Below are 25,639 nucleotides of genomic sequence, written 5' to 3'. Positions count from 1 at the left end.
GTGTGTGTTGAATCAAACACATATGCGACGTTTTCTTTCATACGTTCATACAGGTCCCACGATTCGGATACAGAATGTTTAGCGTGAAGGTACAGGAGCTAGAGCCCGCAACGGTGAACTCTGCACGCGAAGAAGAAGAAGGAGGGAAGATGAAAGAGCCGTTGAGCCTCACTTCAGCGAGCGTTGGCGATGGTGGAGAGCCTGGAGATGGAGATGGGAGCTCAGCCACCAGGGCAGTGAGCTTCTCATCGGGAAACCCCCGCGTGGAGACCACCCGCGGCATCATGCACCTCTTCCGCAACGTCTCCGCATCCCCTCACTCCGTTGGGCCCCTCCCGGTATGGAATTTTGATTTTTCTGAACTTTCTCCAAAGGTTTTGAACTTTATTAGGTTATCTTTTTTGCATTTAGGGTTTTCTACCTGAACCTTTTTTGTTCGGCTAAAATCTTGGCCATTAAAATTCCTGGAAGTTTTAATCACCTGTGTAATACACCATTTTATGAATATGTTAATATAGTTGTACATGCACATTCATACACACACCTACATACACATGCCTGTAAGGAAACCACAATAGGTCCAGGACAGAGGGTGCATCATATATATCTTGGTTGGAAGAAGTTTCAATCCTGGTGGTATGCATGCATACATTGATACAATTTGCAACATCAACATAATAATTTATTAGTGAGCTGTAGCTGGCCATCCTGATGATCAGGTACCGCTTTTTTTGACCACGGATGTGGCTAGGACAACTGGCGTTGAGGCCAAATAGGCCCACTGGTTAGGTGTGGGGATGACAACACAGTTCTTAATAGAGTTTTATGACAACACAATTCTTAATAGAGTTTTAGTACTGCTTATGGCTGTGCAAAATCACTGTTTTCATGTGTCCTGAGGGATCATCATGATCTTGGTGAGTGGATGGGTGGTTGCCTCATGCAAGAGAGGTGGTAGGGCAGGTATGGCACCAAACGACAGTACCAGCTTCATCACTTGGGGTGTGGTGTCATGGCTCGTGGAGAAAGGTGCCACCCTTCGCTATGGCCACCCTGATGCTCTTCAGACTTCAACCCCCCCGAGACTCGCACATTGCTATAGGAAGTTAGTTTACACACATGCACACAAAAGAAATCACTCATTAAAATTTTTTTTTTACAACCGTATATATAATAAACGAATATACTATAAATACAAATGTGTGCGTGTGTAGCTAAATACATATAAGAAGTAAATAAGTAATACTAGCCTATATTATATGATGCATGGGAGTTGTGACACAGGCAACTACCTCCCAAGCCATCATTGCTTATGATATTGCGGACATCCACCTTGTCAACCAATTTATAAAGAAGCTTTACATTAAGTGGACCATCCTCTGTCCACATGAGGAGGATATGAGCTGAGAGACCCATACTTGCAGGTTCACATGGGGGATTCCAGTTTGCATGGGGGATCCCATTTGTTAAGGATCCAAGATGTGGCAAGTTTACTCTGAGACACGTGGGAGAAGTGAATCGATGCTCAATACATGCGTCTCAAGGACATGGCAAAAGTTTTGCACAACTCAAGGCAAATTTTTTTGCATTTAGCAAAAGGGATACACTTTTGAGGAGGTCTGTTGGCTCCCAATATGGCTACACAGTTGAAGATTTCCTTTCTAAATTTACGAAGGGAAGAATCTCTTTCTCTGATTTCAATGCTTGCTCAAGTAATAAGATAAAACAATCACTTGCAGGCATAGATAGCTTGGTGTTCCATAAGCATTTTTGCTACACATAGTTTATAGGCATTTCGGCCACCAATAGTTTACATGCATTTTGGCCGCCAATAGAAATCCATAGAAAAAAAATCCTTGATCCATGGCATAACCATGAGTTCCGTAAGTCCAATGCATCCCAAATAAAGGGAGCCAAAAAAATAAAAATATAATAAAATCCATCTCAATAAAGGGAGCCAAAAAAATAAAAAATATAATAAAATCCATCTCAATAAAGGGAGCCAAAAAAATAAAAAATATAATAAAATCCATCTCAATAAAGGGAGCCATAAACAATGTTTCCTTGAAACCATCTCAAGGCAAACGACAACACACTATTATCCTGTCTATTTTTATACACCAGGGCCTTTGTTGTGGGTGTGCCCGCCCTTATGAGGTGTTTTCTCATTTTTTCCCACTCTTCGTATTTTTCCCCTATTTTTTTTTTCATTTTTCTGTCGCTTGGGAGGCAGCCCTGAGTTGGCAGGCGGATCCAGTTGTTGGCCGAGTGCATCAGCATGTGTGTGTTCCCATTCTGGAGCTGGCCGACTGCCGTTTGCAGGTCGTGGATGTCCAGTCAGCTGTCTCACAACTGGCTGCATATGCTGGTCGTGGAGATTCAGGACTTGTCGGCTGTCTGTAGCACCGGCCGACTGGTATATGGGGCCATATAAATAGGCCCACAGCCTCCCATTCCATTTTGTATCATACTCAGGATCTTCTTGTGTATATAGAGCAGAGTTACACGCCTCTATCTCTCTCTCTCTTGTGCTGTGATTTTCTGCACGGCGTTTTGCTCGTGTGTTCCCAGATCTGGTCATCATCTCCGCTGCGTATTCTGACATGGTATCAGAGCCTAGGCTCTAGATAGTTCTTGGGATTTGTGTGAGCAAGAGGGGGACTGTTGTGTGGCTAATTGGTGGACTGTGTACGGGACTGTTCGGGAAGAGGAGAAGCAAGAGGACGGTGGGCTGATTTGCTAGACAGCCACTTGCAGGTGTTAGTTCTTCTTTGTTCCCACCCACCCACTCTTTTCAGCGTACATCCCCGCAATGGCAGATCTGTTTGAGATGGCCGAGAGGCATGTGAAGATCCCGACACTCCCCACGTTCCCGGTGGACCGTCAGTTGGACGGGAGCAACTACGGCATATGGAAGGTCATGATGGAATCTGTTCTGTAGTCTTACGACCTCGCTGATTTCGTCGTTGTTGGTATTCCACGGCTGGAAGTAGAGGAAGGGGAGTTACCGTCGATCCGAAAGGACCGGGAGGCTTAGACGCAGATGTGGGATCGTGTCAACGCCAGGGTCCGTTCGTTTATCTTTCTCAACTGCACACCGCAGGTAATCAATCATGTAAAGCATATGACGCTGGCCAGAGGTATATGGCAGCATTTGGCCTCTCTTTACAACAGGGTATCGCCCATGAAGAGGATTTCCTTGGAAGTACGGATGCGGGTTATGAGCCCTGCAAAGTCGTCGACGATGCGGGAGCATATTAACAAGCTGCAGGCTCTTCAGCAAGAAGTTCTTCAAGCTGGGAAGGAGATATCATCAGAGGACATGGCCATAACGTTGCTGTCACATTTGCCCTCTTTGTACTCAGCATTTTACTCGTCTTTGATTACCAGTGGCAGGCTCAGCACCATCACGTGGGAGGAGCTTGTGCCCATGGTCCTGGACGAGGAGGAACGATTCACGAACCCTCCTCAAGGTGGAGGTTCGGAGGCCTTAACTGGCCAACGGTCGAAAGGTCGTAACACGGGCAAAGGAAGGCTTCGTCGGAGAAGTCTTCTGAGAAGAAGTCCGTTTTACTGACCGCGAGAAACTAAAGGCAGAGAGGACCTGTAATGATTGTGGCGAGAAAGGCCACTATTGGAGGCAGTGTCCCAAGCGGAAGACCGAGAAGGGTGAAGATTCCTCAGCAGCAATCATGAAGACTTTGGCTTTTGTGCACCTGGAGGTGGTGGACACCGATGTTTTTCTTCAGGCAAGGAGGAGATTGGCCGTTCCGGTTTACAGGATCTCTGCAGGTGTTCTGGTCACATTCTTACTGGGGATACATCCACTATCCCAATTCACAGTGAGGGCAAGATGGAGATAGTTCCCAATGGCAGAGGGGGGAAGCATTCCTCCCAGGTGTTGTATGTTCCTTTACTTGGTTTTCATCTGTTGTCAGTGCATCAGGTTTGCAAGACTGGTGTACGGGTGGAGTTTGATGAGCACTTTGTTGCTCTCCGGGACAAAGCAACAGGCCAGGTGGTTTGGGAAGGCGGAGTGGAGAATGGAGTTTACAAGCTTTCAGCACTCTCTCTCCCAGGTCCTCAGGTTTGTGATGAGTGGCAGTTTGGTAATGGCCACTTAAGTGTGGATACGCTGCAGGTGCAGGCTTTCCGGGACCAGATGGTGGATAGCTTGCCAGTAGATGGCAGCAGTTGGCAGGAACTCTCTAGTACTAATGTTGGTAGTTCTTGTGTTTGTAAGTCCGAGGAAACTGAATAGGTCACTTCTGCTCTGATGTCTCATCGTATTCGGGATAAAGAACCTCTAGTAGATGAGGATGTTCTTTCCACGGGGACCTTTCGGAAAGCCAGGCAGGTGTAAATGAGTGCAAGTGGCTTACAAAGGAGAAGAAAAAGGAAAGTAGCATGGTTGTAGATTCTTCTTCATCACTTGCATTGAAAGATGATGTGTCAGTAAATCTTGTGGAGGATAAGTGGACTTTTCTTACTCGCAGCTACGATGCATGATTAGAGCATATGTCTCTCAATGTCAATGAAAGGCTTGACACATGGTACTTTGACAGTGCTGCTTCTAAACACAACCTCTCAAACGAATTTGTTTAAGAAGCTTATGGTTGCCCCTTAGGGCAAAACGATAACATGTGCAAACAATTCTTCTTATCTTGTCAAGGAAATTGGTGAGATGATCCTCACAATAGCAAATGGTTTAGACTTATGTCTTCCAGATGTACTGTATGTGCTTGGGATTAAGAAGAGTTTAATGTTAGTCTCCTCTTTTGCTAAGAGAGGACATGCAATGAACTTTGAGGACGACAGGTGCATAGTCAGAGACGGTGAGAGTGGCTATGCATTAGTCACATCTGGCACACTATAGCGTGGGTTATACCATCTTGATAGGTTTGACAGGAGAGCATCATGCTCATGTGGTTACCACTCTTAACACTTGCCATGCAAGAGGCAAAATTGTGGCATGTTAGGTTTGGGCATGTGAAATATGATAGTTTGATGCTATTGCAAAGGCATCGAATGGTGCAGGACATGTCTTGTGTAGAGTTGCCACCAAAGCATGTATGTGAAGGGTGCATATTGGGTAAAATGCACAGAAATGCATTTCCAAAAGATGGATCAATAAGGGCTGTGTGGAAATTACAGCTTGTGCACAGTAATGTGTGTGGTTCTATGCGGATGCCATCTATTGGAAAGCATGTATAATTTGTAACGTTTATCGATGACTACTCTAGATTTGCTTGGGTGTATCCCTGTGAGGACAAAATCTGATGTATTTGCATGTTTTCAGCATTATGTGGCACGGGCTGAAAATCAAACAGGTTGCAAAGTGTAGATCCTCCCTACATATCGAGGGGGGGAATACATGTCCATTGCTTTCAAAGCTTTTATGGCAGAAAGGGCATAAGGCATCAATGCACGATGCCATACTCTCCTCAACGAAATGGTGTTGTTGAGAGAAATGATGGTTGCCTCAAAAATTTTGGATAGAGGCAATCAATACATGTGTTGAATAGATTCCCTACCAAAGCATTGAAAACCATTACGCCATATGAGGCCTGGCATTTGAGGAAACCTAAAGTCGATCACTTAAAAGTTTTCGGATGTATTGCTTATGTACATGTACCTTAGCAATTGTGAGATAAGCTTGATGGCAAAGCTACTAAGTGCATATTTGTGGGCAGTTGTCACATGCACCCTGCACTAGAGTGCTATGTAACACACTGGCTCTACATCAGTACACCATTCATTAGTACGAATTACCTTTTGTAGGAATATTTTGTCGCATGCTGTGGCCCCATTGTGAGCCCTTGGCACGAGCTACGTAGGTCAGTCTCTGAGCCTTAGAGGCTAGTCAAGTGTCTGTCACCAGCCTGGACATTTCTCAGTATGAAAGGGGTCTGGTGGATTCCAAGATGTCTGAATATTTGGAAAGTACAAGCTTTGGGAATGGGGGACTATCCTAGAATACAAAGGACCACACTTCTAAAATTTAGGAGAGTTGCTATTTTTGGCCCGACTCCGATGGAAATTCTGTTCGCGTCATTACATCTGGAATTGAGCAGATACCAAGAGTTGGCAAAGTGCTTATGACAGAATGTCTACCAGTTGGGATATTTTTAGAGATAAAGTTTATGGAAGGACCCATCTCTTAGATTGAGACAAGTGGCCTGACACTTGTTAGAAAGTGGATCAAAATGAGACAAGTGGCCTCACACTTGTCACTTCAGCTATTGTGTGGCTCTCCACTTGTCATTGTAGCCTTCTTTTGCCATTTTAGCTCATGGGAGGCCCAAATCTATAAATTGGAGCCCTCTCTCTTCATTAATAGAGGCTCTCTTGTTGCACACTAGCCTCTACCACCGTTGAAGGCTGCCCTAATGATGGCTACTCTCTTTCTCTCTCTCTTGAAGGCTGCCCATGAAGAATACCGAGTGTTGGGGACTGTTTTGGAGGCTTCCATTGCAAAGAAATACTGAAGCCACCGTACCGGTTGTACCAGCCATTGTACTAGTTGTACTAGCCATTGTACTTGTACCGGCTGAATGGAGAGTTGTACTTGCTGTACTAGCTCTATTGCATGAAGACCCGTGGTTTTCGGGGAAGAATCAGTACCCACACGGAGGTATATGGATTATATTGTTGGCTCGGCATTTCTACAGCCTATGTTCCGGCTTGGTTGCCTCGTGTTGGGCTGTGTTACGGCATTTGTATAGGGATAATCCGGCATCTCCTGTGGGGAGAGTAAGGCCCTCAAAGCTTGTACATGATATTATTCTCCTTGGGTAATAAATTACTCCAAGGGGGGGGGGGGGGGGGGGGGGGGGGGGGGTTGGCCCATTCCGGCCTCTATGTGGTGTCACATGTGCAAGCTCCATTTTCAGCATTTGTGGATGTTATGTCCAACTTTTATGTTTTATACAAAGTGATGATGGATATGTTTAAATGTTTTAATATGCATTGATGGTATCAACAGGTGTGTCAAAGGCCCTAGTCCCCCGGGCACCCGCCGCGAGTTACAGTGTCAATCCTCTTAACCCACTTGGAGAATTTATCAGATAGTGCATATAGTGTCAACCTTAGGATTGGGTATGCATCAATAAGCATTTAGAAACAAAGTGCATGATAAAGCATGCCTTTGGGCCAGCCAAAGGCCAACCCGTGGGTCCAGGCTTTAGGCGACAGCCTGTATATGGTTGTTTACAGCTCTATGAGCCAGCCGACAGTAGTAGCAAACTGCTGGCCAGCATTGAGACTCAGCCGAGAGCACCAAATGATTCCCAGCAGCTGTAGTCTATGTGCTCAGTCGGCCAGCATAAGATGTTGCTCAGCCTGCAGGCGGGAAGTTCCAATTAGGCAGCATTAATTATTACAATTTTTGCCAAGCGCAGCATTTTTATTAGCATTTAATGCTAATTTTTGTCCAAGAGCTACTGGCCAGCAACATCTATTGGCTGACCAGTAGACTGGTGCTCTAAGATAGCGAAATATACATTTTACAGCCTGCCAATGCTTCGTTCTTGGATTGTGCATAAACTTGTTGGCTTGGGAAACACCAAATTGAATATCTGGCCTCGTGTTGCACAAATATGTGAGATAGCTAATTGCTTGGATGTACACACTCATGTCATAAGGCTCTATTGCATCATACATGCTCAATTTAAGCCTTGGTCCTACTGGGGTAGAAATAGGCTTACAATCTTGAAAGCCAAACTTATGCTGGAGCTTCTGTATGTACTTGGATTGAAGCATGATAATGCCCTCATCTGTCTGTACAAATTGTATCCCAAAGTAATAGTGTAGGAGACCAAGGTTTGACATTTCAAAAGAAGCTTGCAAATCAGCCTTGAATACTGGATTTTCAGCTTCATTGTTCCTAGATAACAGCATATCATCCACATAAAGTATGAGCACCAACAAAATCCCATGATCTTCTTTTACATAGAGGGTGCTCTTAGTTGGATTGTTCTTGAAACCCTGGTTGGTCAAGTAAGAGTTTATCTTCTCAAACCAAGCTCTGGGAGCTTGTTTGAGACCATAAAGAGTTTTGCAGAGCTTCCATACGTTGCCTTCTTGACCATGTACGACAAAACTAATGGGCTGATTTACATAAACTTCTTCGTGCAAATCCCCATCGAGAAAAGATGTTTTAATGTCCAATTGATGCACTTTACATCCATGATCGGCAGCCAATGCAACAACACAACGAATAGATACCTTCATTGTGACCGATGGAGTTCATAGTATGCTTACTCTCAAGCTGGGACATAGTGGCGACACATGGAGGATAGGATCCGCACCCACCTGGCACGCCTTCGTCCCATGACTGATTGATTACTCCGTGTCAAAACTCATGCCCAAGACTCTTTGAGTGGAGGGTAGTTCCGATAGTTCCGCCTCCCATAGAGATCGATATGCGAATTGCCTCATGGAACATTCAGGGCTTGGGGGGGCCTAAGTGCTTTCAGAGGTGAGGCGTCCTTAGAGGAGAGCTCCATAGAGCAGCATTCGGGGGACCCGTCCACATTCTTTTCCTTCAGGAGCACCATCTTTCCGACGGGCGTATCCACTACGGGAAGATTTTACCATGTAGGAGTCACACTTTTTGGTCTCCCTCGATTGGCCCCTCCAAGACATAGGGGGGTTTGTATTTCTATCAGTGAGCAGCTCTTGCCGGGAGTGGTTGATAGTCCTTGGGCGAGCTCAGTGGGTTACCATTAGAATTGGAGAGGACTGTGTGGGTTTCCTCAATGTCTATGCCCCGAACACTGTAGCAGGTAGAGCCACCTTTTAGAGTACAGTCCGTCAGTCCCTTCCTCAGGCTGTGTGACATGTGAGGGATTTGACTGTCGTAAACACAACCTTAGGCTAACTAAACTGCACTTAATGATGCTTGAGAAAAGACATAGTGTCAATGCAATGCAATGCAGCTATATTAAATGAATGGCTTACATGAGATCTAAATAGATCTATGATGCTGTCCTAGATGAATATCCTTCTCGGGATGAGAGGAATAGGCTGAATGCTGATGCTGAGGACTGTTCCTTGCTCCAATGCTGAGGTCCACCCTTCGATGCCGGCTTCCCTCTATGTAGGAGATAGGAATGATGACTTATATGCTGAATATGCTGCCTATATGCTGGATATGCTGATATGTTGGATGAATTGCTGTCCCATTGACTTTCCCTTGTCTCCTGGGAAGGAAACGCTGAAGGGATGACTTGGGACTGATGTGATACTGAACTGATGATGAAACGCAGATGCTCTCCTTGTTGCTTGGGAAGGAAACACTGAGGAGATGGATGCGTTTGCTGAATCTGATGGACTGAACTGGATGAGATATTGGATGAGATATGCGCTGATCTGAGATCCGATGATGGACTGAATGGAGGATGCGCTTCTATTTATATGTGGGAACTGATGCTGGTTGGCCAGCCTTACTGGAGTCGGCCAACTCCTGAATGCTCACGACTGCACATAAATACCATAAATGTTGGTCGGCTGGTCATAAAGGCTGTCGGCTGGTGCAAATATGCTGTTGGCTTATGTAGCTAAATGCCTTACAATGCTCATGATGACTAAAGTGCTGATGTTGGTGATGAAACACCCCCATATGATGCTCATACTGATATATGCCTGAATAAATATCCTGATTAATCCTTGATGATGCCATGCCACTTGTACACCTGATGGGTGTGCACGTGACATTCCCCTCTGCTAAACTGTTGCTGGGTGGTATACCTGGCAACCTTTCGACTCCTCTGGTGATCCTTCTCCACCGAACCACTGCCCCCTTCTGACTTCTTCTGTCGAGACTGAGGTCGTCTGTAATATGCGGAAGCTTCGGAGAAGGATCGGTACTTCAAAACTCAGAAAACAGCACTCTTTTCGCGACGGAATTAACGCACAAACTGTAAGACAATGTGCAGAAAAAAAGAGAGAAGGGGGAGATGGAGAGGACACAGTATTGGGTCCCAATTACCCTCTGTAGGGCCCCCACCACGGATGGTGTATTTGCTTTATTAGAATGATGTAAATCTGAAACAAAATACAAAGTACTTGACCTTTTCTTGGCTGGAAAACCTGCCCTTGACCTTCAGTCCTTCACCCCTTAGCTTTAGCAAACCCTTGGCTGTCCTGGCCCTTGAATGCTTGAGGCTCTTGGTGAATTGTGAGATGGAATCAATGAATTATGGGCTGGGCTTTTATACCCTTCACTGCATCCAGTCGGCTGTCTTTATGAAGTCCCACGACTGAGTCTGATTAAATAAATGCTTTCACACCTATTTTACTACTGTCCAGCCTGCGCATACCTTCTGGACAGCTATCTGACTGCTGGGCACCTTGCGTAGAGGTGTGGGACTGCCCCCCACACCTGGCCGACTGGCTGGGTAGGGCTTCTAGCCCTGTCGGCTGCCTGTCCAGCAGCCCTAGGGCTGGCTGACAGCCCCTCCAGCCCAAGCCATGGCTGGTGGGCACAATGTGGGCCCTCCTGGCCCCTTGGGGGTGGTTCTATACCTCCCCCATGCCCACACTAAGAGTGCAAATGCAAGCTCTTCTATCCTGGGGTAGCCCTATGGGCTGGCCCCTATCTCTACATGCAAACCTACATGCCTACAGAGGCCTGGCATCCAGTTGCAAACCAGATACACAGATCATCTGACATCATTCCAGAGGGAGACTCACAGCGCGGACTGGCACTGCTCCATGTGCAGGACAATGCACACCTGACCTTGGACTCATGTGCAGGACAATGCACACATGACCTCGGACGACTGAGATGGATCCCTGGCTGACTCGTCCCGGACTGGGCTCACATGGGACCAGTTCACCATCCCAGGTCCTGCACCTTCTGTACAGAATGTCTACGTGGCATCCAAGTGCGGGATGCACGTGACATCCCCTTCTGCTTAACTTGACGGAAGCTGCATAGCCTCCAAATAATCCGTCAATAAAGCCGGATAGTCTTCGAAAAATTCTTTGTCGAGCCATACCGCTTCATGAGTTCCTCGGTCCTGAAACTTCGTGAGGAACTGTCGTAGTCTTCGGCCTGAGCCATGCTTGAAACGGTGCAGAAGGATCTGTTCTGGAACCATTACTTCGGCTTCATCAATGATGTCTGGTTCCGCTTCGTCTTTGACCTCTGAAGGGGGTGGACCTGCATATGGCTTTAACCAACTGACATGAAATACATCGTGCATAGTCCAACTCGGAGGTAGCTTTAACTGCATAGACACCTCATTAATCTTTTTCCGGATGGGGAATGGTCCGAAGCTCCTGAAAGACAACTTTGGGCATCGCTTGCCCACCTGCTTTAATCTTTGCTTCATAATCCGAAGATATACCCAATCTCCTTCCGAAAACTTCATGTCCCTTCGGTCTTTATTGGCCTGTCGAGTGTAGGCCTCTTGCGCTTTAGCCAATCTGTCTTTAACGGACTCTAGGATCTCCTGGTAAGACTCCGTCACTCTGTTCGCCTCCGGTACTGAAGATGACGTCCTGGTTAACAACGATTGGAAAGGCCTTCCAAACGCTGCCTCATATGGAGTCCTGCCAATAGCTGAAGAAAAAGAGTCATTCAGAACAGCTTGAACTAAAGGCAAAAACGATTCCCACTTACCTTGCTGATCGTGGACATAACACTTCAGCACATCAAAGGCCAACTGGTTGTATATCTCTGTCTGGCCATCTGTCTGTGGGTGGAATGCACTGGAAAAATTCAACTTAGTACCAAAATTATCAAACAATGCCCTCCAAAAATGGCTGGTAAACTTGGCATCTCGGTCTGACACTATGGTCCTAGGAATCCCACCAATCGGGTACCAATGCCGAATGAATAGCTGGGCAACATCCTCGGCGGTCACATTGGCCCTGCAAGGAATAAGCATCACAAATTTGCTGAACCTGTCAACAATAGTCAAACACTGTGTATTACGCTTACTCGGACTGGGAGGCAGATTTGTGACAAAGTCCATCGAAATGTCTAGGAAAGGACCCTCAGGAATTGGCAAAGGCTGTAACAACCCTATCTTCTTTCCACGAGGAGCTTTCACCTTTTGACAAATGTCACAGCGTTGTACATAGGTAAACACATCACGCCTCATCTTTGGCCAATAGTATTGCCGTTCTAATTTCTCCAGAGTCGAATTCATGCCCCTATGACCACCTGTAATGGCGTCATGGGCATCATGGAGAAGAGCTGCCCGGAATGATTTCATGACACACAGTCGGCCTTTGTAGTAAAGCCAACCATCGCGTATCAGAAAATGGCATGGTCCTGTGGCATCCAATGCCTGTTCCCACTGTGTACCGAATTCCTCGGAATCCGCGTACGTGTGCTTCATGTCTTCTAGTCCTGTACCAACAAGGTCTAGTCGAGTGGTCTGAATCGCGGATACTTGTCCCTTCCTGCTCAAAGCATCGGCCACTGGATTGGCCTTTCCTGGAAGGTACTCAATCATGCCACCAAACTGCTGGAATATCTGACTCCAGCGGTGCTGTCGATCACTCCACTGTGCACTGGGCATCGTCTGAATCCAGCGTAATGCCTGATGGTCAGTGCGAACCTCGAAGTCACGGCCATACAAGAAATGTTTCCAATGTTTCAAGGCCTGAATGACTGCTAGGAGTTCACGATCGTAGACTGAGTAATTCTTTTCGGCGGGCAGTAACTTACGAGACATGTAAGCTACTGGATGACCATTCTGTTGCAATACACCTCCAATTGCGATGTTACTCGCATCGGTGATCACCTGAAATGGTTCGTCCCACGAGGCAAGGGCTAAACAAGGCGCTTCTGACAAAGCCACCTTGAGGTTCTGGAATGCCTCCAACGCTCGTGGAGTCATTCGAATCTTTTGCCTCCTTGTTTTCACTCCCTTTAGCAGATCGGTGAGGTCTGCCGAGAGATCAGAAAACCTGTCAATGTGGGTGGAGTATGCCTGGCATATACCCACAAATGATCTAATGTCATAAGCAGTCTGAGGTACTTCCCAGTTCACAATCTCGGCCACTTTAGCCGGATCAAGTCGAATGCCTTCGGCACTGATTATATATCCCAAGTAATGCACCTGGAACAGATAAAATTCTGACTTCTTTTCATTGACATAGAGCTCGTTGCTTTCCAGCAACCTAAGGACTTTCTCCACATCAATGTCATGCTGCTCAACTGTAGCTGAAAATATGAGTATGTCGTCCAAAAATATGAACACACACACTCCAATCAACTCCCGGAAAATACGCATCATCATGCGGTTAAATGTAGCTGGGGCGTTCGTCAAACCAAATGGCATGACCACAAATTCATAGTGGGCCCGTTCTGTACGGAAAGCTATCTTGGGGATGTCCCCCTCAACAATCCGAACCTGGTGGTACCCACTCTTTAAATCCAATTTAGAGAACACCTTAGCTCCATTCAGCCTCTCGAGAATATAGTCAATTCGAGGCATCGGGAATCTGCTTTTGATAGTCAGCTTGTTGAGTGCACGGTAATCGACACACAACCGAGAAGACCCATCTTTCTTCTTGACAAATAAGATCGGTGCTGCAAACGGCGACACGCTGGGGCGGATGAAGCCAGCTTGCAACAATTCTTGGAGTTGGCGGTCCAACTCCGATTCCATTGCCTTAGAAAGGCGATACGGAAACTTGCTCGGGGGTTCCGAGCCTGGGAGGAGGTCAATCTTGTGATCCTCCGGTCTGGACGGGGGAAGCTGGGGAGGGAGACTGTCCCGAAGAAAAATCTTCTGGAACTTTTCATGGAGAACCGAGTACTTCTCGGAAGCACTGGCCACCGTCTGGGCTGTCTGGATGTAAATCATCGCACACTGTGCGCCTTTCCGGACTGCTCTCTTAGCCTGCAAGTGGCTTATGAGCGGAAAGTTTGGAATACCTGGCTCACACTTAATGGTCACAGGGGTGTTTGACACATTCCGATCAATCTGGAACGTGTGCTTGTCCCACTTGACATCAGGAAGGAACTTGTGAAACCACTGGATACCCAAAATTATGTCTGCTCCTACTAGAGGGGCAACCATAAAGTCACGCACAAACTCTATGCCCTGAATGACTAACTTAGCACCTAGAGCTTCATACTTGACGCTCGTTGTCATACCTGTGCTAAATCCCTCAACTTGTTTGTCCACCGGAGTCAGCTCGAAACGGGCACGCCTAGCGGCCTCTTCCGTGATCACATCCTCCGTACTGCCGCTGTCAAACAAGACAACGACTCTCTGGCCACCTATGTAGCCAAAGGACTTGAGCAATTCGTTGCGCTCATACTCCTGGTCATGGGCGCCCTTCTGCTTATCTTCGAGCTCCCGGCTAATAATTGCTCCAACTGAAGCACCGGGGGTTGAAGAACTAGGGGTAGCCGCTGGGGTCTGTGTGGGAGCTGTGCTCACCACTGAAGCTGTGGAGGCGGCGGCGGGCTTTGGAGGCTTCTTCGGACAATCCCGAGAAGTATGTCCTTTTGTGTGACAAAAGTAACATCTACCCTCCTTCCTGTACTGAGCAAGCTCCTCAGCACTCAACTTGCCACCTGTCTTGCCTGCCTCCGCTTTCTGGTCTGGAGTAAGCTTAGACGCATTGTTCGAGTTCTTGGAGCCAGAGGCTCCCGGGCTTTGTCCTGGGGAAGACCCCGTCTGGTTCTGGCTTTTGCCCCCCGAGGTGTTAGCCTTGGGAGAAGCCGGCTGGGAAGTCTTGGGCTTGCCACCATTGTGTTTCATTTCTGCACTCTGCGCAAGCGAGAGTGCGTCCTCAAAGGTGGCTGGTCTAAACATACGCACCTCCCATTGGATGTGCGTGTCCAGGCCATACAAAAACTGCCCTTTCTTGTCCGCATCAGATAAGCCTAATTGTAGACACAAGGTCGAAATTCTATTGGCAAACTGAAGGACTGGTTGCGCATTCTGACGCGCACCCCTGAACTCGTCTTCGAGTCGCTCAAGGTAGTGGGGCGGTAAAAACCGCTGCTTAAGGTCACGGACGAACTCGTCCCACCCATAAGCTGCCATACCTGATCTGGTGTGGGCGTGAGCCCACTGAGTCCACCAAGGAATGGCCTCACCTTCCAAATACCAACTGGCTAAGATCACTTTGTCAATATCTGATTTCCTAACTGCGGCAAAGTAAGCTTCAAATTGATGTAACCATGAATACAGAGTAGTGGGATCGAGTTTACCATTATACTTACTGAAGTTCATTTTCTCGGGAAAATGATTCGAGGGCGCCGCCGGTGTCAATCTGGCGTCCAAAGCTCGGAGGTAACGCTCGTGTTCCACTCGTCGCATGGCTTCGTCTTCTCGTTGTCGAATCTCCAATGCCCGTATCTGCATCTCAAGCAAGGAGCTTGACTGCGGCTGTGACCCCTCGAGAGGGTCCCTGTGACGAGGATCTGGTATCTGAGGTACGGAAGGAGAGGGAGGAGGAGATGGAAAACGCGACGCTGGAGAGCGAGAACGCTCCTCCAGAGCCAAAATCCGCGCCTTCTGCTCGTCCAACTTGGTTGTCTGGTCTGCGATTGCTCGCATCATCTGCTGGAACATGTCTTGTACACTCAAGCCGGGTGCCCTAGCTGGGCTGCCTGGTGCACTCTGGTCCCATGGTTCTGGTTCTCTCTCGTCGCCAAAGCTCGCCATAGCGGGAATATGCAGTTCCTTTCCGGAACGCAATCTGACCATCCACTATCTGTGTGGGAGACTTCCGGAGGCTTCCGGAGGCTAAAAACCAACCGTCCTTCGAGGGACAGGAGTCACTCCGAAAAGGGTAGTCCACCGGCGTCTAAAAACCAACCACACGAGCGAAAAAATTTTCTGGTTTTCTATGCTGAATCTTCGTCCTTGAAGTAGGCTCTGATACCACTGTAATATGCGGAAGCTTCGGAGAAGGATCGGTACTTCAAAACTCAGAAAACAGCACTCTTTTCGCGACGGAATTAACGCACAAACTGTAAGACAATGTGCAGAAAAAAAGAGAGAAGGGGGAGATGGAGAGGACACAGTATTGGGTCCCAATTACCCTCTGTAGGGCCCCCACCACGGATGGTGTATTTGCTTTATTAGAATGATGTAAATCTGAAACAAAATACAAAGTACTTGACCTTTTCTTGGCTGGAAAACCTGCCCTTGACCTTCAGTCCTTCACCCCTTAGCTTTAGCAAACCCTTGGCTGTCCTGGCCCTTGAATGCTTGAGGCTCTTGGTGAATTGTGAGATGGAATCAATGAATTATGGGCTGGGCTTTTATACCCTTCACTGCATCCAGTCGGCTGTCTTTATGAAGTCCCACGACTGAGTCTGATTAAATAAATGCTTTCACACCTATTTTACTACTGTCCAGCCTGCGCATACCTTCTGGACAGCTATCTGACTGCTGGGCACCTTGCGTAGAGGTGTGGGACTGCCCCCCACACCTGGCCGACTGGCTGGGTAGGGCTTCTAGCCCTGTCGGCTGCCTGTCCAGCAGCCCTAGGGCTGGCTGACAGCCCCTCCAGCCCAAGCCATGGCTGGTGGGCACAATGTGGGCCCTCCTGGCCCCTTGGGGGTGGTTCTATACCTCCCCCATGCCCACACTAAGAGTGCAAATGCAAGCTCTTCTATCCTGGGGTAGCCCTATGGGCTGGCCCCTATCTCTACATGCAAACCTACATGCCTACAGAGGCCTGGCATCCAGTTGCAAACCAGATACACAGATCATCTGACATCATTCCAGAGGGAGACTCACAGCGCGGACTGGCACTGCTCCATGTGCAGGACAATGCACACCTGACCTTGGACTCATGTGCAGGACAATGCACACATGACCTCGGACGACTGAGATGGATCCCTGGCTGACTCGTCCCGGACTGGGCTCACATGGGACCAGTTCACCATCCCAGGTCCTGCACCTTCTGTACAGAATGTCTACGTGGCATCCAAGTGCGGGATGCACGTGACATCGTCTGTAGGAGGGGAATCCTTTGAGCCAAAGACTTATCTTCTGCTGGAACTGAATTGCAAATGCTGCTAAAACTGTTTGGAAATACTTCAGTCACCCTTGACCTATCTGTGGAAACTTTTCACCTACCATCTCCGTCGTTCCTGAAGCTCTGAACCTCCTGAGGCGATGTTGGAGCCAACTTCCGTCTTCTTCTGTGGAAGAGAACCCCCTGTTGCTGCCAGTTGAAGCCCAAAACTTATGTACTCCTTTGATGATGGATGTCATTCTTCCCCAGAGAATTCATGGGCAAACATGTATGCCTTGCAGATGCAAGACTGACTGCTAAGATGAAAGCCATGTGCAACCCTAGATGTTGTGCAAGAATGCAGATGGATGGGTTACTAATGCATACGTAAGGGAAAATCCCTAAGGGTGGCCTGCAAGATTTTGAGAATTGGGTTTATCTGTGCGGAAGCGATTAACATGCTATCTGACAAAAATGACTGATGGAATGAAAATGATCTAAGGCTGGTTACCCTGTAACGCTCTGATACCAATGTGACACGTGAGGGATTTGACCATCGTAAACACAACCTTAGGCTAACTAAACTGCACTTAATGATGCTTGAGAAAAGAAAGACAGTGTCAATGCAATGCAATGCAGCTATATTAGATGAATGGGTTACAATGAGATCTAATTAGATCTATGATGCTGTCCTAGATGAATATCCTTCTTGGGATGAGAGGAATAGGCTGAATGTTGATGCTGAGGACTGTTCCTTGCTCCAATGCTGAGGTCCACCCTTCGAGCCGGCTTCCCTCTATGTAGGTGATAGGAATGATGACTTATATGCTGAATATGCTGCCTATATGCTGGATATGTTGATATGCTGGATGAATTGCTGTCCCACTGACTTTCCCTTGTCTCATGGGAAGGAAATGTTGAAGGGATGGCTTGGGACTGATGTGATGCTGAGCTGATGATGAAACGCAAATGCTCTCCTTGTTGCCTGGGAAGGAAACACTGAGGAGATGGATGCGTTTGCTGAATCTGATGGACTGAGCTGGATGAGATACTGGATGAGATATGCGTTGATCTGAGAAGCGATGATGGACTGAATGGAGGATGCGCTTCTATTTATATGTGGGAACTGATGTTGGTCGCCCAGCCTTACTGCAGTCGGCCAGCTCCTGAATGCTCACGACTGCACATAAATGCCATAAATGCTGGTCGGCTGGTCATAAAGGCTGTTGGCTGGTGCAAATATGCTGTCGGCTGATGTAGCTAAATGCCTTACAATGCTCATGATGACTAAAGTGCTGATGTTGGTGATGAAACACCCCCATATGATGCTCATACTGATATATGCCTGAATAAATATCCTGATTAATGCTTGATGATGCCATGCCACTTGTACACTTGATGGGTGTGCATGCCCCGATAGCCTGTGGATTGAGAGTTAGCTTGTTGTCACCCGTACGGGTCAAATTCATAGAGGAGAGGAGGGTGGAGTACAGATACCATGCTAGAGCTTCCTTCTGGACCTAGGCTAGAGATAGAGTCATTGGGGATTTCCTTGAGATTGCAGGCTCTCACAGGTAGAGAGATGGTATTCGCTGCTTGCGAGGCGAGGATGGAGCTATCGTATTTGACCCCCCCCCCCCCCCTCCCCCCCCATGTGAGAGCCTGTAACTTGGTTGAACACAATGCTAATCAATACACGTAAATACACTAAGATTTGATGGACACTTGCTCAAATACAAGAAGTAATTTGCTGAATTGACAGGAGACACACAATGAGCCGGAACGGCCGACCCCTCCCTCAAATAAAGTATATTGATCTTGGGAGAATCAAGTACATAGTGTCATGGGCATTTCTGACTAGATTTCCATGCCAATGCATATGAATACAGTATTGCAAACAAGTGGTTGTCGATGTAGACTTGCAATCCACACTACCCTCTCAAGTGCCCATGTTCCCTGCCATCTGCTCTCTATTGTTTCACCAATACATGGTAGCAACAATCTGCAACAAGAGAGCACGTAGGATAATAGAACACTACACAGGGTATGTGATCTTGTAATCCGGTTCCTCCCTCTTGCTACTTGCTTCCATATTTAAGCATAAAAGCTTACCAATTGCAAGTAGAGTCAATGACAATAGAAGTCTTTGCGATGGAAGTCCTTGGAGTGATGAGATCTTCGATTTGTCGCATTTCTTCGCGGCAAAAGTCTTCAAGAGGATGAAGGGAACCTTGGGAAAGCTTTTCCTATGGTTCAACTTGAGAAAGGAGGGCTGAAATTAGGGTTTTCAGCAAAAAGATCAGAAATTACAGCAATAAAGAGAGCTGTTTTGCTGAATTTCAGTCATTGGGAGTGTGTAGGAGAGTGATTAGCATCCGGAAACACTCTTGGAAGCTTTAGAAACACCTTAGCAAGCTTGGAAATGGAGTTGGGAAGGAGAAAGTGCAGAAAATGCAGCCCAACAGCCCTCATGAAGGAGGCGCCAATCTCTAGAGAGAGGAGGAGGAGTGAGGTGGTGAGTTGTCCAGTGTAGGTGGCAGGCAGGTGCTTTGTGGAGCAAGCTAGAGTGGACACATGGCTGGTTACTCCCTTTGTACAAAGGGGATAAGGTTTGGGCAGTGGACATTGGGTTATGTCCACCTTGGGACGTCAGTGTGTGTGAACATCAGGTTGGTCATAATTTATAAGTGAGTTTTGGTCGCCCAAAACTTAATGAAGTGTATACACACACACTTATAAATTAGTGCTAACTCCTAAGGTTGGGTTTATGACCAATACATACCACCTGTCATATGCCACATAACCATGTCAGCAGACAGTTTCACACGCATGGTTTGCGGACGGGCGTCTCTTTACCCAGAACTACACATTGGTCAAGCAAGCATGAAAACAGCATGCAATTTCAATTGCAAGCAAGCACATAAAGATGCTATGCAATGCAGCGTTGGTATGGACAATCCCCGTTCAGGAGACTATACCAAAATAGACGTGCTCCAGGCAAGTATACGAAGTACCAGACCCAATGGAACACCAATCCACCAAGCATTTCTGGGCATGTACACACAGGCATAAGTCCCAACGGAAAGCCAAGTCCACAGTATCACATGAGTGGCATCAATCCCTGGCATATACAACTGCCATGGACACCAGTCCAATGTACATACATCATGAGAAAGCACGGGTGGACCAATTGGGTGGCCAAATGTTGACATCCCCCCCGGCTTCTAAATAGTTGTCCGCAACTGAAAAGCATCCAAATATGTCTAAAGCACATGCGGGAAATCTCTTAAGAACTCATCATCTACCCATTTAGCATCAATGGGAAGGTAGTTCTTAAACTTCACAAGGTAACGCTTGACAACTTTGCCTGCAGCAAGCTTACGTTTCTTATGATACACAATCTGCTCTGGCTACAAGATCTCCTCAAGCTCATCCACTTCTGGTGGATCCTCAATGACCGTTTCACTAGGCTCCGGTTCTACATACTTGCGAAGGAGACTCACATGAAAAGCATTGTGTATGTGCCAATGACTAGGTAATGCCAATCTGAAAGCCACTTCATTGATCTTCTCGATCACTCAAAAAGGCCCATAGTACCTGGTTACAAGATTAGGATATGCACCCTCTTTGCGAGGCCTCTTTGCAAGTCTTGCTTTCTCAAATTTCAGCAATACCCAATCATTCTCTTTAACATCCAATCGCCTTCTATGCTTGTTGGCAGCCTTTTTATGCTTGTCTTGTGACCGTGCAATGGCTATCCGCACCTGAGTAAAAGCAATATCCAAGTCTCTCACATACTCATCAGCTGCAAATATCTCATCCTTTGTGCGAAGGATGGGTAGCAAAACCACCTTACCATAAACAATCTCAAACGAGGCCTTTCTCGTAGATGCATGCACCATGTTGTTGTATGCAAATTCCACAAGCGGTAAGTACTTCTCCCAAGAAGACTTCTGATCTGCCACATAACATTTCAAGAGATCCAACACGGCTGAATTTGCAGCCTCACTTTGTCCATCCGTTTGAGGGTGATAAGCTGATGAGAAGTCCAATTTGGTGTCCATATTATCAAATAAGGCCCGCCAAAAGAGACTTGTAGTCTTGGGATCTCTATCCCCCACAATGGACTTCGGCATTCCATGATGCTTGAACACTTGTGCAAGATATATTTTAACCATATGCTCAGCTTTGATGGTCTTTTTGACCGGCAAGAAGTGAGCTTGCTTGCTAAACCTGTCCACAATTGTCCAAATTGCATCGTTACCCCGTTGGGTCCGTGGCAAGTCCATAATGAAATCCATTGTAATACTTTCCCATAGCTGCATGGGAATAGGCAATGGCTGAAGCAAACTTGGTGTTTTTTGCCTATCAAATTTCACCTTTTGATACATGTACGTACATGTGCCTCTATGTCCTTCCGCATACCTGGCCAAAAGAAATACCGCTCAATCATGTGGGTAGTAGGCATTATGCCTCTATGACCAGCATATGGAGCAGCATGGCACTCGTCCAAAACCTTTTGCCTCATGTCAAACACCACACATAGGCAATTATCTTTCATGAGATAACCCTCTTTGATCACATATGAGGCATGTGCATGACCAGCCATCAAATCAGTCCAAATAGTGGCAAAATCAGCATCCGTATGATCAAATCACGCATGGCAGACAAGTGCCCATGAGAGGCAACCGAGATAGCTACTACATACGGCTTTCATGACAATGCATCTGCCACTACATTCTTCTTTCTTGGGGTGTGCAAGATTTGAAAATGAAACATAGAGAGGAAATTGGCCATTCTCATATGCTTCCCTGACAACTTAGTTTGGGTAAGAAAATACCTCAAACTCCGGTGATTTGTCTTCACAATGAAATCAAAGGTGGCAGCTATGCTTTTTAAGCTTAGTAGCAGATCCGGAAGGATTCTTTGTAGTTTTGTAAGCTTCACAATGTACATTAGATTATGTTGAAATAATTGAATCCTCTGTTGTCATTTCTTTCTCCTCCTCCTCTTCTCATTATGAAGATCACCTCTTGTTACTTTGCTTTTTGAACTTGGTCTGGTCAGGTCTAATCTTGTACAAGCTTAACTTTCATGGCTGACTTGCTTTTGGGGTAATTTTGATCATTTACTTGCTTATGACATTAACAAAGCTGACAGCATCTGCTTTTGATGTGACACAGGCCAGCCGCAGCGAACACTTATGCATACTTGCAATTCCAAGTCATATGACTGGTGCTGAGTTTTGCCAGTTTACAGGTTCATTTCTTCAAAACGTAAAAGAAATGCGATTTGTGAGGTGAGGCTTGCATCTTTGTGAGTCGTGACTGTAGAAGGAATATTTGGCATGTGCTAATTTTATACTTTTGTAATGTGGGATAATCTTTATGCTGTAGAAATGATGGATCGAGTGACAGATATAGTGCTCTCATGAAGTTTGACAGTCAGAGCTCTGCTGATGATTTCTTCAAACACTATAATGGGAAGCCATTCTCCTCCTTTGAGGTTTGCTTAATCTTCAAAATACATTATTCTCGCTCAGGTTTTCCATAGGGGACACTTCCATCTAACTGAATGCCTTCCTCTTTGATTGCAGGAGGAAGTTTGCCATGTTCTTTTCACTGCAGAAGTGCAGTACACCAACACAGTAGAAGAAGCTTCCAGTCCTCCCATTGGCTTGACTGAGCTCCCTACATGTCCAGTCTGTTTGGGTAAGAAATTTTATAGTATATACATAATAAAGTATAAAAGATTATTGTAATAATATTACATAGTGTACTGTTTAATATAAAACTAATATTATATAACATAATCCTGTTGAAATTTCATATCCTGATATCATAATAATAAGCATGTCCAGTCTGTCTGGGTAAGAGAATTTATAAAAAAATATTATAGACATGCACGCGCACGCGCGCGCTATTTGTAAATTTGTACGCATGAGCTTTAGTAGCAATGTATTCACAAGTTTTGTTCTTGTGATGCAGAAAGGCTGGATCAACATATAAGTGGGATCTTGACGACAGTATGCAACCATTCATTTCATAGTTCGTGTATCTCAAAGTGGACAGATTCATCATGTCCTGTAAGTTTTTGTTTGGGATCCTACATTTGTTGTACTAAGCCTTTACTCTAGTTTAGATCCATAAATCACAGCTTTTGAAGTCACTATGACATATATTCATGGAATATTTTTTGTTTTTTTCTTCAGGTGTGTCGGTATTGCCAGGAGCAGTCGGGGAAGTCCACATGTACAGTCTGCTCCACATCCGAGAATTTGTGGATCTGTGTGATCTGTGGCTTTGTAGGATGTGGAAGGTAAAGTTGAGATATGCACATGGACTTGCCCTGTTGAGTCTTCTTGCCGTATACATATGATAGTCCAGTTTTGCTTTCCAGGTATCAGCAAGGGCATGCAATCAGGCACTGGAGAGAGAGTCAGCATTGCTACTCTCTTGAAGTTGAAACGCAAAGGGTGTGGGATTATGTTGGTGATGGATACGTGCACCGCTTGATTCAGTCTAAAACTGATGGAAAGCTTGTAGAGCTGAATGCACCTTGCAGGGAAGGGAGTGATGAGTGTGGGAGCTGTGAGTGTAGCCATGGCTCTGGAATGGCTGAAGCTTTAATCAACAGTAAAATAGATGGAGTAAGTAGATCCCCCTTCCCCTCCACAGCAGCCCCTGCTCTGCAGCCCGTGCAAATAATGATCTCTGCATCATTTCCTAAGAGTTAATCAATTCCAAACTAATCCTTTAATCTATGAGGTAAAATTGTCAACAGATAATTCAGGCAATAAGACAATGTTTTCTGCATCTTGCTGGCAGATAACAGCTGAATACAATCAACTCCTCACTAGTCAGTTGGATAAGCAAAGACAGGTTGGTTATGTAAACCTTATAATCTGTTCTCTTATAAGATGCTATGTGATTTCTTTTTGATGATGCAAGCTAATCTTGGTTAATTTTAGTACTATGAAGGTCTCCTCGTGGAGGCAAAACAAGAGAAAGACGTGGCTATTGCGCAAGCTGTGGAAAAGGCAGTGAGCCTTAAGTTACAGAAACTGCAAGCTAAGCTGGAGAAAGTCGAGAAAGAAAAGAGGTTTCTTGAACAAGTGAGGATCTCTTTCATTCATCCTTGTGTGTTTTTGATTGCTTGAAAGGGGTGGGATGAACTCTACATCACGAATGCGAAGGTTTCCACCCATGGGTGTGTAGCCTGGTGGTGAATGGTTTTGGTTCCCACAGCAAGGATCTGGGGTTCCTCCGGACGCACATAGCTAGATAATATATAGCCCACCCAAAAAAAACAAAAGAAAGGATAAGGGTTAGCTGCTAGGTGTTATGATTGTAAGGGCCTTTTTTTTGGGGCAAACAGGTGAATGAGTCCATGAAGGCAAACCAGGATTCTTGGAGATCGGCAATAAAAGAAGCTGAAGCAAGGTTTATTTCTAATGTTGATCAGCAAGCAGTATCAAAGGCACTCCTATATGTTTGAAGTAATGTTTGCGGAAGCAATCCCTCTAAAATATGTCTTTTGCAGAGAGAAAGCTGCTATTAAGGAGCGTGATGATCGAATTACAGATCTAGAGGAGCAGGTTGTTACTTTTGACCTGCCTTGATTTTTCTTCCCACTTATTGCAAGTTGTGTAATTAAGGAATCAGAAGGGCTAGGTGAGTGCTTGAGCTGACCATTGTGAGGAAGGAAGGGCTAGGGGATACCATGTGCATTAAGGTGAAAGGCCCAAAGGGGGTTTTAGCCTAGGAGGAAACTGGTCACGTGGCAAGCTCTAAGAAGGGGGATCTGGTCTGGCATTAGAGGCCCAAGGAGAATACACACATGAGAGATCAAGTCAAGGCTGGGAGGCGAATTGAAGGAAGAAGCCCTTTATGTGCTCTATATGAACTGGGTATATAGAAGCAACAAGCAACAAGCAACAAGTCTGATTACAAATTTTGGGCTGATGTGGTTGAGACGGTATTACTAGTGCTGGCCCCAATCATTTTATCTACTTTTTGTTGATGAACAGGTTAGGGATTTCATGGTTTACATTGAAGCTCAAAAAACATTGGAAGCTAGTGGCTCCTCCGACATACGTGATGGAACTGTTTTGAGGTTGCCTGCAACTTCCACTCCAAAACAAACCAGTCGCTCTTCAAAGGCCACGGGTAGGAAGAAAAGATAAATCAACAGCCTTAAGTACATACTGTATTATCTTATGCTCTTTTTCCCCTCACACATGCCATTGTGCCCAAAGAGTCCGGGGATAAGGCCAACGCTTCTGTATGTAGTGACGTCTGATGCCAATCTTTGTGCTTTTTGTAATCAAGTGCATATCAGGACCACACAAAATCATGAACTCAAACTCATCTTTATCTGATCATTTTAAATAATTATATTATTCACACTGTCCACTCTGAATAGATGCCATCGTATGGAAACAAATTCCCCACCCCATGCTCAGGCTAAAGAGAAGCAACCATACAATATAAGAAGAAAACATGGACTGGGAAGCTGTTTAATGCCCCGATGTGGGATACCATTGCACACCTCTTATAGAGACATCTATCTATGTGCAAGGTGCATGAACTATGTGTGTTACACCGTTTATCAGTCAAAGTGTTTGAGTTTCTGAATGATGACTCACCAAGGGCAGTAACAACACGTCTACGAAAGTTAACTTGTTACT

The 25,639-nt window shown here is 46.0% G+C and overlaps 1 protein-coding gene across 1 annotated transcript; it reads left to right on the top strand.

The window, feature by feature from the left end:
• Positions 1-25,357, top strand: BRIZ2 (zinc finger (C3HC4-type RING finger) family protein). The gene is made up of 12 exons (XM_086814560.1): positions 1-338; positions 22,134-22,249; positions 22,347-22,455; positions 22,547-22,661; positions 22,938-23,035; positions 23,162-23,268; positions 23,350-23,599; positions 23,778-23,831; positions 23,921-24,064; positions 24,328-24,392; positions 24,493-24,547; positions 24,980-25,357. Exons 1-12 carry the CDS (start codon positions 75-77, stop codon positions 25,133-25,135), a joined length of 1,533 nt encoding a protein of 510 aa, XP_086670686.1. The 5' UTR covers positions 1-74; the 3' UTR covers positions 25,136-25,357.
• Positions 25,358-25,639: the final 282 nt, after the last annotated feature.

The sequence above is a fragment of the Cibotium barometz genome, chromosome 20 (assembly GCF_041138505.1).
Source record: "Cibotium barometz isolate CiBa-2024 chromosome 20, ASM4113850v1, whole genome shotgun sequence".
Classification (NCBI taxonomy): Eukaryota; Viridiplantae; Streptophyta; class Polypodiopsida; order Cyatheales; family Cibotiaceae; genus Cibotium; species Cibotium barometz.
This window is presented reverse-complemented; position numbering and strand designations above follow the sequence as displayed.

What these genes read in the sequence shown, in the direction of transcription:
- BRIZ2 (XM_086814560.1), top strand. Translation starts at nt 75, where the DNA reads ATGTTTAGCGTGAAGGTACAGGAGCTAGAGCCCGCAACGGTGAACTCT. An exon ending in AGTTGGATAAGCAAAGACAG is followed by an intron (nt 23,832 to 23,920) that starts GTTGGTTATGTA and finishes GGTTAATTTTAG; the next exon opens with TACTATGAAGGTCTCCTCGT. An exon ending in AAAAGAGGTTTCTTGAACAA is followed by an intron (nt 24,065 to 24,327) that starts GTGAGGATCTCT and finishes TGGGGCAAACAG; the next exon opens with GTGAATGAGTCCATGAAGGC.